This window comes from Danio rerio, chromosome 23 (assembly GCF_049306965.1).
Source record: "Danio rerio strain Tuebingen ecotype United States chromosome 23, GRCz12tu, whole genome shotgun sequence".
Lineage (NCBI taxonomy): Eukaryota > Metazoa > Chordata > Actinopteri > Cypriniformes > Danionidae > Danio > Danio rerio.
The window spans coordinates 45,857,501-45,876,515 of record NC_133198.1 but is presented as its reverse complement, the minus strand read 5'-3'; the positions used below and the strand labels follow the sequence as shown (position 1 = coordinate 45,876,515).

The 19,015-nt window shown below is 36.4% G+C and overlaps 1 protein-coding gene across 1 annotated transcript in view; it reads right to left on the bottom strand.

Annotated features, from left to right (window-relative positions):
* Positions 1–2,158: 2,158 nt before the first annotated feature.
* The window catches only part of cyp2aa1 (cytochrome P450, family 2, subfamily AA, polypeptide 1), a 17,533-nt gene continuing 676 nt past the window's right edge, over positions 2,159–19,015 (bottom strand). The window contains 8 exon segments of the mRNA NM_001025557.2: positions 2,159–2,707; positions 6,165–6,306; positions 9,273–9,457; positions 11,932–12,073; positions 12,159–12,332; positions 12,439–12,599; positions 12,769–12,921; positions 17,061–17,214. Coding sequence (NP_001020728.2) covers positions 2,517–2,707; positions 6,165–6,306; positions 9,273–9,457; positions 11,932–12,073; positions 12,159–12,332; positions 12,439–12,599; positions 12,769–12,921; positions 17,061–17,214 — 1,302 coding nt within the window. The 3' untranslated portion in view covers positions 2,159–2,516.

The window sequence follows — 19,015 nt, the reverse complement described above, 5'->3', positions numbered from 1 at the left end:
CTACTATACAGCTTAAAGTGACATTTAAAGGCTTAACTAGGTTGACTAGGCAGGTTAGGGTAATTAGGCAAGTTATCGTATAATGATGGTTTTTTCTGTAGATTATAAAAAATATTAAGCTTAAAGGGGCTAATCATTTTGGCCTTAAAATGGTTTTAAAAAATTAAAAACTGCTTTTATTCTGGCAGCAATAAAACAAAAGTAAAAAAATGATCAGACATACTGTGAACATTTCCTTGCTCTGTTAAACATCATTAGGAAAATATTTTAAAAAGAAAAAAAAAATTAAAAGGGGGCTAATAATTCTGACTGCAACTGTATGGGCTCTATTTTGACCAACCAAAGTGCAAAGCGCAGGTTGCAAACACATTAGGGCCGTGTCAGAATCCACTTTTGCAATTATAAGGACGAAAAAATCTGCTTTGCGCCGTGGCGCATGGTCTAACAAGGTTGAGCTTATTTTCTTAATGAGTTATAGGTGTGTTTTGAGAATAAACCAATCAAGAGTCTCATCTCCCATTCCCTTAAAGAACCAGTTGCGTTGCGCCATAAGCGCATTAGCTATTTACATGAAGGCTTTGTAAGTGGAAAAACTGAGCATTTCACAAGCAAGAAAAGAGCATCTACAGCACGAGAATAAGAGATAAGCCAATTCTCATTATCTACTTTAACTTTCGCTCTCATGGATAGGGAAACCTTGTACGCACAGACATCAATTAGCTTATGAATAATTAATTTTGTTTGTTAAGCGCAAATATTCGTTTCAAAACTGTTTCTGAATTCAGTTCTAATTTCCAGCAAACAAATAAATGAACAATAATAATGAAGTGTGTTCAAAAACCTGACTTATATCCTAATACACATGCTGTGCCCCATATGGTCTAAAACCTGACAGGTGGACAAATATAAGCTTGCTTTTAATAAAACAAATATAAATATGGATATGATAAATGTATGAATGAACTGAAAAAGCCTCCCGAGATGAAGAAGGCATGAAGGCAGTGGTTTTTATATTTATTTAGGCTAGAAAATAATGTTTGTAATATTTTAATTCTTTATATTTATATCCTATATATATCCTTATTATATCCTATATATATCCTTAATATTTAAATTCTTTTTCATGTGTAAAGATATTTGCCTATTGCTCTACATCTTGTGTGTATTAAGCAGTGTGTAAGTGCACAACTAACACACTCTACGCCAGACAATAGACCGGCTTTGTTCTGGTCTATTGAAAGTTCTATTATAGTTTCTCAAAATAGCAATGCGCCAGCAATGCGCCTCAACACGCCTTCCTTTTTAGACCAGAACGCCTATGGGCACACATATGAGCGCAAATGCATTTGCTATTTTAACAGCGTGGTGGAATACGTCAAAACGACTCTTGCGCCAAGCTAAAACAAGCAAACAACAATTGCGCCGTATCTTGCGCCGGGTGAAAGATTGGGTACGATATATCTTTAAAGCTGAATATCATCCTAAAGCTGAATAAGTGAGATTTTCATTGATGTATGATTTTTGTTAGGTGCCTGTGTGGCCTCCCACTTTGAGAACCATAGGTCTAGGTGGAGTTTGCGGAGATGTGTATCTGAAGCTGAAGAGGGAAAAGTTGCACTTTACATTACTACCCCCCCCCCAAAAAGCTCATTATACAAACCACACACACGAGGATAAATTTTATTACAAAATAAATTGTTTAATTAAAAAATTTTTAGAACAAAAATTAAATTTACCTTTCAAATTTTAATAGATAAACGAGCATGATCTTATGAGAAAACATAAGTATTTTACGTTTTGCCAGTTTAGTGGCTAATTCGTATAAATTCGTACGAGTTCAGTCGTATGAAATTGTACGATTTTAAAAAGGAGGCGTGGCACCTGACCCCACCCCTAAACCCAACTGTCATTGGGGGATGAGCAATTCGTACTAAATTGTTTGAAGTAGATTGTACGAATTCATACGAATTAGCCACTAAATCAAAAAGTTACGAATTGCCGTGAGATTGTGTTGGATAAACACATATCTGTGCTTAAACATATTAAGATAAATAAGTAAATTAACTGTTTTATTACTAAAATAATCAGAATTATCTTAGAAGAGTTAATTATACATTTAAGCCATGTCCACATGCACATGGTTGTTTTTTTTTGTTTGTTTTTTTTTAACAATTTCTACATATTTAAAGAATCCACATCCACATGAAAATGCAAAAATCCTGAAAAAGAGAGATGGCGGCACACAAGCTTACATCAAATAAAGGAGAAAACAGCCATGAGGTAAAATCTCCAACATAACACTGTAACCAGAGTTTCTGAAAATCCTCACCCTGCAATGGGTTTTCACAAATATTCATTTTCAATGACCTGATACTGCGTTAACATGAGGACAACTGGCCAAACTGCAAAGAAAAAGCTGTAGCCTGAGGTTTAGAAAGTGGTCTGGTGTGCCTCAGTGGCTTGTTGGTATTGTTGAGTTTTTGTGTGTGATTATATGATGTCTGATTTGTTTCAGATCACTTTACGTTGTCTCTGCTGTGGCAGACGACGTTAAAGGTCTGAGGAGAGCGAACAAGACCCATGATGCCATCCATGTCTATGGGCTTTGCGTCAGGTGGCCAGGAGAAACGAATCCTCTGTAGGAGAGCCGTGATGAACAAGAAGAGCTCCGTCCTCGCCAGTGTCTCACCCAGACAGACCCTCGGTCCTGATAAACATACACACATACATTCAGCAACTATTGCCTGTGCCTAAAGGGTTAGTTCACTCAAAAATAAAAATGCTTATGTCTTTCCAAACCCCTGAGCTCTTCATCTTCAGAAAATAATAAAATAATAATAACTCCCTACATTTATATTGCGCTTTTCTGGACACTCCTCATCCACCACCAGCATCCACCTGGATGATGCGACGGCAGCCATATTGCACCAGACCGCACACCAGCTGATTGGTGGAGAGTGATAAAGCCAATTATCATATGGGGATGGTTAGGAGGTCATGATGGACAGAGACCAGTGGGCAAATTTGACCAGGATGCCAGTGTTCAACCCCTACTCTTTTTCGAAGAACATCCTGGGATTTTTAGCGACCACAGAGAGTCAGGACTTCGGTTAACAATGTCATTCGAAAGACGGCGCTCACTGAGCAGTATAGAGTCCCTATCAGTATACAGAACGCAGGATGAGCACCCCCTGTTGGTCTCACTAACACCACTTCCGGCAGCAACCTGGCTTTCCCATGTGGTCACCCATCCTAGTACTGACCGGGCGCAGCCCTGCTTAGCTTCAGTGGGCGACCATATGAGATAATCCACAATTTGATGTACTCCACAAAACAGACCACATGCTTTTAGTGGTTAGACCTTAATCAGGCTAAAGTCACAACTGAACTGAACAAAAATTAAATTAAGACGTGGAGTATGCAGATGTAACCGTACTCTCTTTTGATCTGCATTGTGTAGTGAATGACGAGAGGACACCTTTTTGAGCCAGCAGAGAATGTTATTGTGATTTAGACAGATCGGCAGCTTTGCCAAACAGTTCAATTTTAGTTCCATCAGACCACAGGACATGTCTCCAAAAAATATTATTGTTCCCAGTGTAATTCAGCAAATTGTAAATGTTGATTCTGGCTTGTTGATTTTCCCATGTTGTCACACAAGAAAGCAGTGTGTTTGGGGTTTTCCTTAAATACTATTCTACAGTTGTGCCTCCAATTAACTCAAATGTTGTCGATTAGCCAATCAGAAACTTCAGAAACCTTGACACCATCATCTGAGCTTTTTCAGAGGCAGAATAATCTTATTGTATGTAAACTTGACTTTCAAGAAAGGTTTTACCAATTTCTCAAAAAATCTCTCATTATTCTGCTATTAAGCATATTAGAAACAAATTTGGGTAACACTTTACAATAAGCTTAGTTAATGCATTTGCTAACATGAACTAATCATGAACAACACATGTACAGCATTTATTAATCATAATTGAACATTTACTAATGCATTATTAACATCTAAGTCCATGCTTGTTAACATTAGTTAATGCACCATGAGTTAACATGAACTAACAATGAACTACTGTATTTTCATTAACTAACGTTAACTAACATGAGCAAATACAGTAGTAGATGTTTTTGTTCATTGTTTGTTCATGATAGTAAATGCATTAATTAACTTTAACTAATGAACCTTATTGTAAAGTGTGACCCAAATATGATAACTTACAAAGAAAAGAGAAAGTTTAGTCAAATTAACATCTGACTTTTTTTTTAATGGTTACGTGGTTTTTTTTACAGTGCATGTAAACTTTTGGTTTCAACTGTACATCTTTGCTAAAATATCAAGGTGAAAGTCATCATAGCTTGTGTAGAATAGACCTAGCTACCAACCCAACTTTGAGAATAGATTAACGGATATTTTTTTAATCGCCCGATAAGAGTGTCGTGTTAACGCAGATAATGGCCCACCACTAGTATACATTTTGAAAACGCACATTTAAAAATAAAGGTGTGCACACAACTGAGAAACTTTTTTCCACAATAAGAAAAGAATATACAAACACATATATCGAATAAATTCTAGTATGTGCATCAAAAGAGTCACGTGATTCTGTTTTAATAGATCACGTAATTATAAAAATGGGCTAGATGGAATGGCATTAGTTGACAAAACAACCAGAAAAACTTCTGAAATGTTGTTTTGCTTATTCTAAAATCCCTCAGACAAAATCAGTCATCACAGTGGTTTAGTATTATTATTATTTTTTTGCAATTTTTTTTTAATGCAATACTGTATTCCAGTTTTGCATACAAGTTTAATTTGAACCTTTTTATGAAAACGCAGCCAGTTCAGGGTGCACGCCTTAAGGCTGATTTATACTTCTATGTCAAGCGCACGCGTATGCTTTGGCGCAGCCTATGCGCCATGGCCGTCGACGTCGCTGACGTGCACCTCTCATAAAATGTAACTACACGTTGCAACAACGTGTAGTGCAAGTTCTGTGATTGGTCGGCTTGGTAGCGCTGACCAGTGTGGGTGGGACTGAGAGCCGCGCGAGCCCGATGGAGCGAGTGTTTACAAGTGTGGAGTCCCGTGAAGGAGCTCCAGATGGAAAGTTTTGTTTTGTGTATACCTCATGGTTAAAGTAGTTGCCATAGATATTTACATTAGATGTCGCCTACCCTGTTGTTGTCTATTATAAGGAAAGCATTAATAGAGCCGCCATTTTAGTACAGGGTAGCAATTACTTTGAAATGAATGCGGGACCAACCTGCAGTGGAGGTTTGTGGCCATCTAGATCCAGAGATATACACATATATACATATATGATCGGGAGTTTTCCAGCTGGTCATTATGCAAATATCTTTTTTAAATTACTATTATTAATATTACTGTAATATTTGCTTGCTTGTTACTATACCAGTACACAGCGCTAAAAGTCCAGTATCTTCACGTTGTCACACTTTCTTGACTAGTGCGGTTGAATGACATTTGTGTTGGAAGCACTGTACAAATGTGGCGACGCTATTGACGCATACTCAGGGTCCGTATGCGATATCTAGTGTATATATCTATGTGTTGTTGCTATATCACCGTCAACCATTTTCTCATAGGATGACAAACAATCAAGTTTTATTCATTAAGAAATTTAAAACTGTAGCAGTGTGTGGGTGCTCTGTGATTAAGGCAATTATAATAATCTACCGTTATTAATGAAATGTGTATATTCCATGCAAATTATGAAGCTGATTGGTTAGTTCTAGTCACATGACCCACTTGCTGTATTCTGACAAGTTGTGAAATAAGTGCGCTTGGAAAACGTGAGTCACAAATAACAAACTTACACACACAAAAGACGTGATATATGAACAGCCCCTTCTTCTGACACTAAGGAGAAGAAACTGCTGCACAAAGTTATTATTTTTATGTTTTAATTTTTATGTGCACACAAAAGTATTTTTGCAGCTTGATAATATTCTGACTGAACCGCTGCGGTCTATGGTAGATGAGGGAGCTCTCAGATTTCATCTGAAATATTTTAATTTGTGTTCAGAGGATGAACAAAGGTCTCCAGGGTTTGAAATGACATGAGAAGTAATGACAATTTTCATTTTTGGATGAACTAATCCTTTAAATATGTAATTAATTTGACAAACAGCTGACTCACCCAGTGAAAATGGAATGAAAGACTCCGGCTTGCTGAAGTGTCCGTTCTCATCCAGGAAATTCTCTGGGTTAAATGCATCGGGATGCTTCCAGTGCTCCTTATTGCTGAAAATTGCAGCTAAGTTTGTAAGAATTATAGTTCCCTGTATAAAAAAAAAGTTTGGCAAAGTATAATGATATTTTTCACAGATTAAATGGTTATTTTGTATGCCATATCCGAATACATTATGTTATCATATATCCTTCTGAGACCCCACCTATTGACCTCTGTAGTGGACATTGTGTTTTTATCAATTTTCTTTGACTTTTTTTGAGCTACTCTGGCAAGTCCTGTTGTACTGTTCAGAGGACATCCTGGGCTTTCTAGTGATTTGTCATTTGATTGGCTGGGAACCACTTCTTGCACTGCATCCAAAATGGCCGACATACAAAAAAGCTAATTTTATGGGAAGGAGACATGTATTTTACTATTATTATTACATATATATTTGTTTATTAAAGTGTCAGGAACAATACATTTAGCTTTCAAAGCTATTAACTTTAAAATAGTTATCAGCTTTTTTTGTGTGTGTTTTAAAATATCCTACTTTTTTAAATGACCACTATAGTGGACACCAGGACCATCTTAATGTAATTAATAACTGCATGTTGTAGGAGGCATAACTGAAGCAGAGAGGATTCTTTATAAAATAGTTGAGGGAGACTCTGATTTAGACTCTCAATTAGAGAATTAAAGACAATTAGAGAATGACAATCAGTTTTAAATCACTTTTATGGTAAATTAGATTTATGGTTTTGGATTAACATCATTTCTTTTTTTGTTTTTGTTTAGTTTTTTTGAGTCCGGCTCTCTTTCAGACTAAACTGTTTCAGAAATTTCTATAAAAGGCTTTTGTTTACTTTTTGTTACATAAATATTGGATTAATATCCCTTTACAGCCATATCCTGTACAGTTTTGTTGTCTGAGTGGCGGTCGTTTCAAACTAAAATGGTCCTGTGGTCCTTCACAGTGGACATGCTGTAAAATTAAAAACAAAATGTAAAAACTCTAAATTGTAGAATTTGTTTTTAACCCAATGGATGTAGGAAATCATAGAAGAAAAGAAAAACAGAAAAAAATTCTTCGGGTCTCAGGAGGATAATGTACTATTTTAGGGAGGTAAGTTGAAGCATTTGCATGCTTTTTTCTTTAGTGTGTTATAAAGCCTAGCTAAATTATTATTGTGCATGTACAAGATCTGCCAAGCTACACAGCTCAAAGTTGCTCACAAAAGGCTTTTTTCTGTCTAAAAAATGCCAAGTGAAGACATCTCAATCGTGTTTTCCCTCAATATCCATGTCACTATATGGGACGATATCTATGCAAAGAAAGCAAGTGATTTCAGGTTACATTACTCTTGTTGTATCATGCCCTGGAGTTTCTGTGTTTGTGCATGAAAAAAAGCACTTCAATTGAAGAAGGTTGATACCAAATTATTAGTGCTTTAGCTACATACGCTGAACAATTTTAAAGAGCATTACTTTTTTTAGACATTAGAAATCGCTGGTTATCTTCAAACAACGAATGATTCATGATGGCAAAATATAGTGGCATTCTCATTCAGATCAATAGCAACAGTATACTAGACTTGTCTATTCAAAGTAACTACAGTAACAAAACTTCAGCAAAGTTTGGAAGGCTGCAACAACTAATCCATAATTATCAATAATGAATTTTTTTGTTATTGAATGCTGTTGTAGTTGGAAATCGATCGAATATCGATTAGTGGGGCTGCTCACATGACTGTGGAGTAAACGAGATACACAGCCACCTCACATAATTGAAGGTAGAGAACTGGCTGCAGGAAAAATCACTCCCTAGCCCAAGACATGAAATATTTTGACATTAAGGGCTCTATTTTGACGGTCCATGCGCAGAGCGCAAAACGCAGGACGCAAACGCTTTCAGGGCGTGTCAGGAAGCGTTTTTGCTAATTTAAGGACGGGAAAATCCGCTTTGCGCCGTGGCGCATGGTCTAAAAGGGTTGAGTTTATTTTCTTAATGAGTTATAGGTGTGTTTTGAGAATAAACCAATTAGAGTCTCATCTCCCATTCCCTTTAAGAGTCAGCTGCGTCATGCCAAGAGCGCATTCGCTATTTACAGGACGCAAAGTAAGTCTAAGTGGAAAAAATTAGCATTTCACCAGCAAACAGTTACTGCTGTAAACTGTTAAACAGAGCATCTACTGCGTGAGAATGAGAGATAATGGATCTACTTTCACATTCGCTCTTGGATAGGGAAACCTTTACACACAGACATCAATTAGCCTATAAATAATTCATTGCGATTGTTAAGCGCAAATATTCGTTTCAAAACTATTTCTAAATTCAGTTCTAATTTCCAGCAAACGAATAAATGAACAATAATAACAAAGTGTGCTCAAAAAGCAGTGATTTTTCCTATTTATGTAGGCTAGAAAATAATGTTTTTTAATATTTTAATCCTTTATATTTATATCCTATATCTATTCTTATTATATCCTATATATATATCCTTAATATTTAAATTTTTTCATATGTAAAGATATTTGCCTATTGATCTCTTGTGCGTATTAAGCAGTGTGTAAGCGAGGCGCAACTCTGCGCTGGACTTTAGACTGGGTTTTGTTTTGGTCTTATGAAAAATCTATTTTAGTTTCTCAAAATAGCAACGCGCCAGCGGTCCGCCTCAGAACACCTCCTTTATAGACCAGAACGCCTATGGACACACAAATGAGCATTAATGCATTTGCTATTTAAACAGCGTAGAGCAATGCCTCAAAACGACTCTTGCGCCAAGCTGAAACTACCAAAAGACTATTGCGCCTTGCGCCACACTGCGCCAGGTCTATGATAGGGCCCTAAATGCCTCTTAGAAGATGGTAAGCTGCTTACTGCTAGGCACGACTGAGCTTTAGTGGCATAGAAGTAGTCTAATTTAGTCATCTTCATCATGTCAAAATGATCTAGTTTAAGTGTTTTTGTTTAAACTAAAGTTTACTTCGACATTAGAACTAGATCAATCCAGTTGAGATGGCTGTCTGGTTTTTAACTGAACTTCATTCACTGAGGCTCCATTTTTTATTTACCTGAGGAATGTTGTATCCATGTAGTTTTGTGGGTAGAATGGTTTGATGCATCACATTAGGAGCAATGTTTGCACAGCGCTGAATCTCGTAAACTGTGGCAAGAGTGTATGGTAGTTTGTCACGGTCATCCATGCTAGGCAAGCGGTCATAACCCAGAACCCGAACAATCTCCTCATGACATCTCTCTGTGTTAGGCGACAAAAGGTTAAAAGGGAAAAAAAGTTAAGGACCCATTAAACACAAAATATTATCCTAATGTCCCCATAATAATTATAATATTTAATAATTATTGATCATAAACATAATTTTAATAGTAATGTAGAGGTGGTTTATAAGAAAGCAAGTCAGCGCCTCTATCTTCTCTGCAAGTTGAGAAGTTTTAATGTTAGTACACAGATTTTAAACATGACATATAGATCATTGATAAATAGTGTTCTCACATGTAATATTGCTTCATGGTTTGGTAACACAACACTTAAACAGAAGAAGAAATTATCGCAAATTATCAATCAGGCAAATAAGATAACTGGTCACACACAACATTCATTACAGATTTTATTTGACTCCTTTATGGAAAAAACAGCAGTTGTGATTTTTAAAGATAATACACATCCCCTTCACTCAGCATTTGAATTGTTACCATCAGGACGCAGGTTTAGAATTCCTAAAGCACGAAGAAATGCTTGTAAAAAGTCATTTATCCCTGTGGCAACTGTTATATTAAATCGGATCACTGTTTGAAGTAAATGTAGCCAAGAATGATCTGCAGTATTTTTCATGAGGCTTATTTGATTTTTAAACGTTTAACTTATGTTGTTGTCTTGATGAATATTGTTATTGTGTGGTCGTTGTATGTTTGTAATTGTTGTCTTAAATCCAGTGTTGAAGACAATTTCCTTTCTGTGTCAAGCAGAACGGACAAAGTTTAAACTAAAAAAAAAAAAAAAAAATCTAACATATGGATACCATTTTGTTGTTTAATATTTAATAAAGAAAACTTTTGTTTGTAGTCTAAGGGATGAATTTAGCCTGGATACCCATTAATTTCCTATGGCGGTCACTTTTGACCGGGAACACCACAGGTGTAACAAGGCTGATTAAAACACTCAAAATTCAATGAAAGAGATGATCATCACTTTTATATTAATCTAGAAAAAACAAACAAAAAAATCGTTCTGGGGTGAGCTCAAATGTATGGTCGGTGCTCTTTGGGTAGGAAATTCATCAAAACAGCAACAAGAATCAGTCCAAGGCACTCGAATAAAGTGAAAAAATTAAAAAGCCTTTATTCACTTGGCTAAATCTCTAAAAACCTACGTTTCGGCAGAAGTCTGCCTTCATCAGGGTAACAGTGATCAGGTGCGTCTAGAGTCTCTTTTGAGTACTACGGTCACATGACTCATTTAAACATCTCAAATGGCACTCAAATAATTTAACAAGCAAAGTCTACTATCATCATAAATTCAGCATAGATACACAAACACCCACTTGCATATGTGGGAAAAGACCGAGAGAAGAAAAAATAAATAAAAATGGAAAATACATATAATTATACAAACACATACAATGTATAATGATAATCTGTAAAGCATCTATAGAAAAACTCATTCATTCATTCATTTTCTTGTCGGCCTAGTGCGACATCACTTTTATATCTGTGAATGCATAATGTTCGAATGCATAATGTGGAGGACATTATAAGGCCTTGAGGCAATCAGATGTAAAACACAATATTTATGAGTGATTTAAGTTGTAAATCGGTCAGATTTGACCCGAACAGAACTGGAAGGCTAGTTAACATGCTTAAATGGATTTGTGATAAGTGGCAATATAAAATCTTTTGTGTCCTTGTATATGAGGTTTAAGTTTTTGGACTCTTTTTGAAGAGCTCTGTTCTGAGATGACAGTGTCAGATTTGATGTCATTTGCTACTGTTTTTCATATACTTGAGACTTACAGTGAACAAAATTCTACCTGCTTACCTGCCAATCTATCAGTTTACAATGCAGATATGAGGGCATAAATTTCCATGCATGAACAAAGAATCTGTTCTGAGAATATTGGAATAGATGTGATTATTTTTTCTAGCTTACTTGAACCATACAGTGTAAATGCAGCCTAATAGACCACATGAATAATCCACATTGGAAGTGCAGCCAAACCCTGCTGAAAAATCCAGCTTAAACCAGCCTAGGATGGTTGGCTGGTTTTAGCTGGTCAACCAGCCTGATTTTAGAGGGGTTTCGGCCACTTCCAGGTGGGTTTCCAGTCATTTCCAGCCTGGTTTTAGCTGGACAGGCTAGGAGATGACCAGCTAAAACCAGCTTTACAAGCCTAGCCAGGTTGGGAGCCCAGCCAAAACCAGCTATGTCCAGCTTAAACCAGGATGGTCAAGCTGGTTTAAGATGGTTTTAGCTGGTCACTTTCCAGCCTGACTAGCTAAGACCAGGCTGGAAATGGCTAGAAACCAGCTTGGAAGTGGCTAAAACCCCTCTAAAACCTGGCTGATTGACCAGCTAAAACCAGCCAACCATCCTAGGCTGGTTTAAGCCAAAATCCCCACAATCAGAAATGGCTTGTAAGGGCCACAGATTACCCCATACAGATTCCATATAGCGTTTAATATGGCATAATGACCAATATAAATTTGCTTTAGTACCTTGTACATCTGGGTTTTGAATCAAGTTGATGAGTCCCCATCTGATGGTGGTTTCTGTGGTGTCGGTTCCAGCCAGAAACAGGTCAGATGCTGACACAACCAGGTTTTCTTCGTGAAACGTGGAGTCTTTGCTTGGCTTTTGCTGCTCCAGGTAAAAAAAAAAGTGTTAGTTTGCTGAAATAACAATTAAATGAATACGTATGAGAAGCCTTCTTTCATGATCTCACTTTCTCGATCTCTAGTAGATATGCATCAATGAAGTCTCGTGGACTGTCTGGATCCAGAGTTTGTTTGTGTTCTTTAGCTTCGTCTCGGATGAAACCTAATAATTCATCGGCGTTCTGCTTGATCTTCTGGTGTGGACCAGGGAAATGCTTGATGAAGGGGACTAAGTTGAAAATCTAAGACAGATAAACCACAATTAAACATTCTTAAATTGTCCATTGGAGGTTTATTTTGAAAATAATATTTTTCTATAAAGTTGCATAAAGAAAGACTAGATCATACCTGTCCTGCAGCTGATCCTGCGAGCATGATGTTTTCATTCAGGGTTTTCAGAAGGTATTCAAAGCGTTTGTTATCATACTCAAAGCGATCTCCAAATACGATGGAGCAGATGATGTTGGAAATGGCATTTTGTAGGGCATGCTGGGGATTCATTGACTTGCCTACAAACAAAAAAAGAGGCTATTTCCAATACAATATTATTTAGGCAATGGGAAATAAACAAAAAGAAGCCTGAACCTACAACACTTACTGAATACTACAACACTATCACAAATCCAAAATGCTTCATAAAACGATAGAAAGCACAGAAGAGCTTGTTTACATATGTACCTTCTTCTTTGAGCATTTCAGCAATTAGATGTCGGCTTTCCTCTAACACACGATCTTCTACTGTTTTTTTCCCCAGACCAAAGTTCCTGAGTGTGTGCAGAGCGAACCGTCTCTGCTGCCTCCACGAGTTGTTAAATGTGACCATCACGATACCTAAAAAAGAGAGAAACACACCTTCAAACCCACACATCTTTAGCATAATGCTTTCATTTAGCTCCCAAGAAGAACTGTACACTCAAAAATAAGGCTTACATTTCAGGGCTTGAAATTGCGACCATATGCGCCCGAAATTTAATCTACGCAACCTCATTATATATTTGGGAGCATTCGTGTGACTGCATATAGTGGTTGTGGTGCAAACTTTCTAAAGTCTTTTATGCCGCTGTATAAGTTCACATTAGCTGGCAATCTCTCAAGGCTTTCCGCTGTCAGATGATAGGGAGCTTTTGTGACGGCGGGAAATACAAATGGCCGAAGGGTGAAAAGCACACAGGTATGCAAACCCCACTTAAATTTACAAATATTAGCGCCGGTGACAGCGATCATGTGGTGAATGTTGATCCGTCTGCCGAGATCAATCAAGTGTTTGCGGAGAAGGTGCCAAAATGTCTACGCATTGCATTAACTGCGTGTTTAGCGCAAATGTCAGCTAGATTCGCACTCTATAACATCAGAAAGGTCCGACCCTTCCTATCTGAACATGCAGCTCAACTCCTTGTTCAAGCTCTTGTTCTCTCCAGACTGGACTATTGCAACTCTCTACTAGCCGGGCTCCCAGCTAACTCTATCAAACCTCTTCAGCTGCTTCAGAATGCAGCAGCACGAGTGGTCTTTAATGAACCTAAAAGAGCACATGTCACTCCACTGCTCATCCGTTTGCACTGGCTGCCAGTTGCTGCTCGCATCAAATTCAAAGCTCTGATGTTTGCTTACAAAGCGACCTCTGGCTTTGCTCCTTATCTGCTCTCACTTCTGCAGATTTATGTGCCCTCCAGAAACTTGCGTTCTGTAAATGAACGTCGCCTCGTGGTTCCATGCCAAAGAGGGAAGAAATCACTTTCTCGAACTCTCGCATTCAATCTGCCCAGTTGGTGGAATGAACTCCCTAACTGCATCAGTCACTCGCTATTTTCAAGAAACGACTAAAAACTCAACTATTTAGTCTCCACTTCCCTTCCTAATCTGCAATTGCCTCTCTGGCTCCACCGCTAACTGTACTACAGAAAAAATTTTTTTTACTAATGCTTTGCTTCTTACACTTTACATTCTGAAACTTGCCTACAGCACTTATTCATTGCTGCTCTTATAGTTGTGTAAATTGCTTCCTTGTCCTCATTTGTAAGTCGCTTTGAATAAAAGCATCTGCTAAATGTCTAAATGTAAATGTAAAATCTAACACTGTACACGTCATCGCCAAAGAAGCTCGCCTTTACTAAGTTTAAACTGAAACTTCTGCTTATAACTAAGGTATTCACTGGTGGTTATCGGACGAATCGGGGTCTGTGCCGCTATAGGGTCGACTGACTCGCCTGCTTTATTCCACAAACACAAAATAATATAAAACAGCGCATAACGAGACTGAGCATTTACAATGACACAAACCGAAACAAAAACCTTTAAAGAGAGGCAGAAGTGAGACTTTTTTACTTTTTATCCGTTCTTTCTTGAGATGTGTATTATTTTTCTATTTAGTTAACGTTACTGATGACTGCTTTGCAGCTTTCAGCATTGACTTGAATGATTTGTTATAGTCTTTCGTTTGTTTTGTAGCAGAAATATTACTTATTATTTATTTTGCCGGAAGTGGTGTTAGTGACATGCATTTAAAAACAATAGTACAAAATAAATATTTCTTACTGCAATGCTTCATTTTTGTTTGATAAATTAATTTTTATAAAGTAACAGTAGGACTTTTTATAGCATATTACTCGCATTCAAGCACATTCAAGGCAGCATGATCATGAGAAATGTAATTCATTGTTAGTATTATTGTCATCAATAAGACAATCTGAAGTTAAAGCTGGGCTGAAGACAATCACTTCTGTTTTACCCTCATTTAATAATAAAAAATTGTGGGACAGCCAGATTTTGATTTGTTAGTCCTGATTGATGTTGTATTCAAATAAAATAAATCCCTAATATACAATTTGCAGTGGTGCTCATTCATTTTTGGTGGGTGCTCCTAATTTTTTTCTGGTGCTCCTAAATAATTGATGTCGGAAGCACAGGTGCTACCAAATAAAAATGGTAATTTCAAGCCCTGCATTTGATCCAGACTGCAGGTCTACCTTAATTTAGTTCCTAAGCTAAATGTGTTATTTCACAGATACATCAGACAAAAAATACATCAAAACAAAATAACAGGTTTTAGCTGAGATAACAAACTATTACTACACACAGCTTGTGTGAGGAAAAAAAAGGACAAATGTCTTTAAATGCATAATATGAACAATGTGGTAACCACAGTACAAGCAGAATAATTGACTCTGGTCAATTGAATTATTAGAAAATAATGCATGCTTCGGATAATGGCCACATCCCCACTTCATGTGTGCATTATTTCAATAAATAATTAATAGGACCATCCTAAATGATTCCTTACATAAAGGATCTTGTCATAAAAAGTTGTAGTTTTAATACCTGTTCTCTGAAAAGTACTTCGAGGAAACAAAATGTTTTTCCATTACATTTCTATTAGGGCTGCACAATATATGGTTTCAGCATCGATATTGCAATGTACACACCAGCAATTCTTTACACAGCAGCATGTGCAAAGTCCAGTGTGCATTATAACTGATAAGGTACCATATTTTACCATTGCAAAGTATATCCATAATGTTGTGAATGTTTATTATTTGCATGTTTCAAGACCTGTGACAATCAAGTAGATTCCAAGAGAATTTAAAGGCACAATACATTTTAAAACAAAGATTATATTTAAATATTTACAAGATGAAGAATATACAGGGATATTTTACTAAGTAATATTTGATTATTCGGGTTCTGTGCCTGAATACTGTATGGCTTCTCAGAAAAACACACTTTATTTGATTTTAATTAGTCTATGCATGAGTGGCGGATTTAGGCATGGGCAGTATAGGCGATTGCCCAGGGCGACATCTTGCTGGAGGTGGCATGGGGAGGTGGTGCAAAAAAAAAAGTGCCCCAGTAAAAGTTGAGATAAGATTTACTTTATGCAAGTGTATTAATTTAGAGTGGTTATCACAGAATAAAGGTGTTAGGAGCTATACACATTTGGCGAGAGGGGTCTGGATGCAGATCTGGTGCAGTGCAATCTGAGCTGCATCCAATGCTTTTTAATGGGCTCACCTAACCCCATCCGTCACAGTGACGTCACTCGCTCCATTTGAGTGCATTGTGTCTGACATTGCATCGCTGAGTGATGCAATCTCAGCTTGAATCATAAAGGCTGCATCCAGATACTATTGCATTTGGCGTCTTTTGCACACGCACAAGTTTGTTATTCTTTATGTGCAACAGAAGCAGCCCTGGTGAAAGCAAATTGACGCATATGCGCAGAAAGCCATTCCCGTGCGCCTCAGACACACTGCTAATGATCCCGGTTGTTTACAAGCACACTGATATGCAACAACAAAACTAAAGTTTATATCATTTGATAATGATGTTACTTTGACTAAGCATGGCTATGAAGCAGAAAGAAGGAATAATGCATCAGGGACATAACTAAGACATCATAACATTAGCGCTCAGCCATGAGTCGATCTAAGACGACAGATAATTCAATGAAACATATATTCTTTGTATTCTGTAGAACTGTCATAATTAATATTCATGCAAAAGTCTTAGAATATTACTCCAGTTGTGTCTTTACATTGTTGTTCAGTTACATTTAGAATCGATTCGTTATTTATTTAGAATAATAATTGTTAAAATAATAAACAAATTGTTATATTTATTAAAAATAAATAAATTTAAATGTATTTAGAATAATTATTTTCAATGTTTATATTTAAAATGTATATTTAAATATTTTAAATATATATAAAGTCAACCACATAGTGTCTTTATTTCTTGGGGGACTGGGTAGGGGGTATGTTTGGGGTGGTTTCATTTAAACTAGAACCGGCACTGGTGTCCTCCATAACCATCCGAACCATTCCAAAATGACAAATTATTTCCAAAAAGAGCTATTCAAGTAATTTGTTTGTGTATATATATCGGAATAATTATTTTTCAATATCGTGCAGCCTTATTTCTATAAAAACTCTTACACCTATTTTGGAAGAATTATTATTAGGAGTGTTACTTACCGAGTCCATTAGTTATCCAGTCAAAAAGAGGTATAGCAGGTCTTCCAGAAAAAACATCCTGAACGTAGGCTTCCTTAGCGAGCTGGATTGTATTAAGCATTATTACCGGCTTTCTCCCAAAAAAGATAGTGGTCATTTCCCCATATTGAGGCATCTGTTTGGAAAACAATTAGGTTCAGGTTCAATGTGTTACAGAGAACTTTTCTCAACCTGTATGTAATACATTTCATTTTTCTTTAAAATACTTGCAACTGTTTTGTATTGTACTGAATTTTCTTTTTTTTTTTTTTTTTTTTTTTACTGGTGGGCACAAGACAAGTTTTTATTATTATTATTTCAACGAGGAAAGCTAAATAAAGCAAACACACCTATTTTATTAACAACAACAACTAAAAAACTTAGCTCACACTTAAGGGACAATAGGGTATATGCAGAGCTAGTGCAGTTCCCATGCTGATACACTTCCGGTGAGTTGTTATTGAGAACTTTTTACCATTTTATACGGTTCCTTATACAGCATCAATGTTGTAATGTCATTAAAATACATTCAGTTAAATAAACTTTAGCATTTATTTAGTTGCTCAAGCGTAAGACGAGACAAAAAGCTGTTTACTTGCATGCGCCCGTCAGAATCGGCAGGCTAACGCAGAAGCTCCATTGAATATACTGGGGTAAAACAAATGCTCATATTATAAAGATATGGCAGGGGAAATGTAATGTAATGCAGTGCTTCTTGTACAATCTGAGACCCACTTTAAATCGGATATTACTCAGCTAGTGGAGGTCGCTGATTTATAAAGAAAACAGACCTTAAACGCACCGGATTTTGCATTGGCATTCAATTTGCCGAAAGGCTTAACCTAGGTTACTGGCAAATTAAAAGTCCTATTAGCATGCTTCGGCATATACCCCATTCTCAAGCCATTAACTAATTTTTTACCTACCAATTTGCTGTTTATAAATAGCTAGTAAGCAAGTTGGGTTGTATTGGGTAAGATCTGAAATGTAGAATAATGATCATACTTCATAAGTACTAATAAACAGTCTATATCTTAATAATAGACAGCAAATAAGCCAGCAATAAATTAGTTAAAACCAATGAAAGGGTTGAAAAATGAAAGGCTTGCAAAGATATGCCGTCATTACGCTAAAGCTGAACCAAAAAGTATTATTAGGCCTGTGTAAGATGTGTAATGTGAAAATATGTGTAAGCATATTATACATTGAATTATTTTTGGTTGTGTTCATATTGATTACTAAAGTTATCTGCATCATGATTAATTTGATCTGACAAACTTTAGCCTACATGTTTTATCGTCATTTTCTAAGCTATATCGAATAAACTGTTACTGTAAGAAATGCAGGCGTCTGAATCATGTCTGAATCATTTTTGTTCACTGCAAAAAATGGTTTTCTTACTTAGATTTTTTATCTTGTTTCTAGTTCAAATATCTTAAAGTTCCTTAAATCAAGAAGCATTTTCTAGACAAGCAAAACATATTGTCTTGTTTTAAGAAATAATATTCCAAAATAGTTTTTCCTTAAATCAAGCAAAAAAATCTGCCAATGAGGTAAGCAAAATAATCTTATAAATCGAAAAACAGCAGATTATTTTGCTTGATTTAAGGAAAAACTCACTTCATTTTGGCACATTATTTCTTAAAACAAGACAACATGTTTTGCTTGTCAAAAAAATGCTTCTTGCTTTTAGAATTTGTAGATATTTGGACTCGAAACAAGACAAAAAAATCTAAGTAAGAAAAGCCTTTTTTGCAGTGTTTTGACTGGACGCTTTTCCGCCTAGAGACTTTTATTTTGATATTTGATTCTGGCGCTGCTGTGACAACGCACCTGTTCGGCTGAGGTAAGTGTCTTTCCGCTCCTTATTTTATAAAATTAAGTTCTCAATGTGTATTAACTGAGATCATGTAATCATAAACACGAGTATATACTGT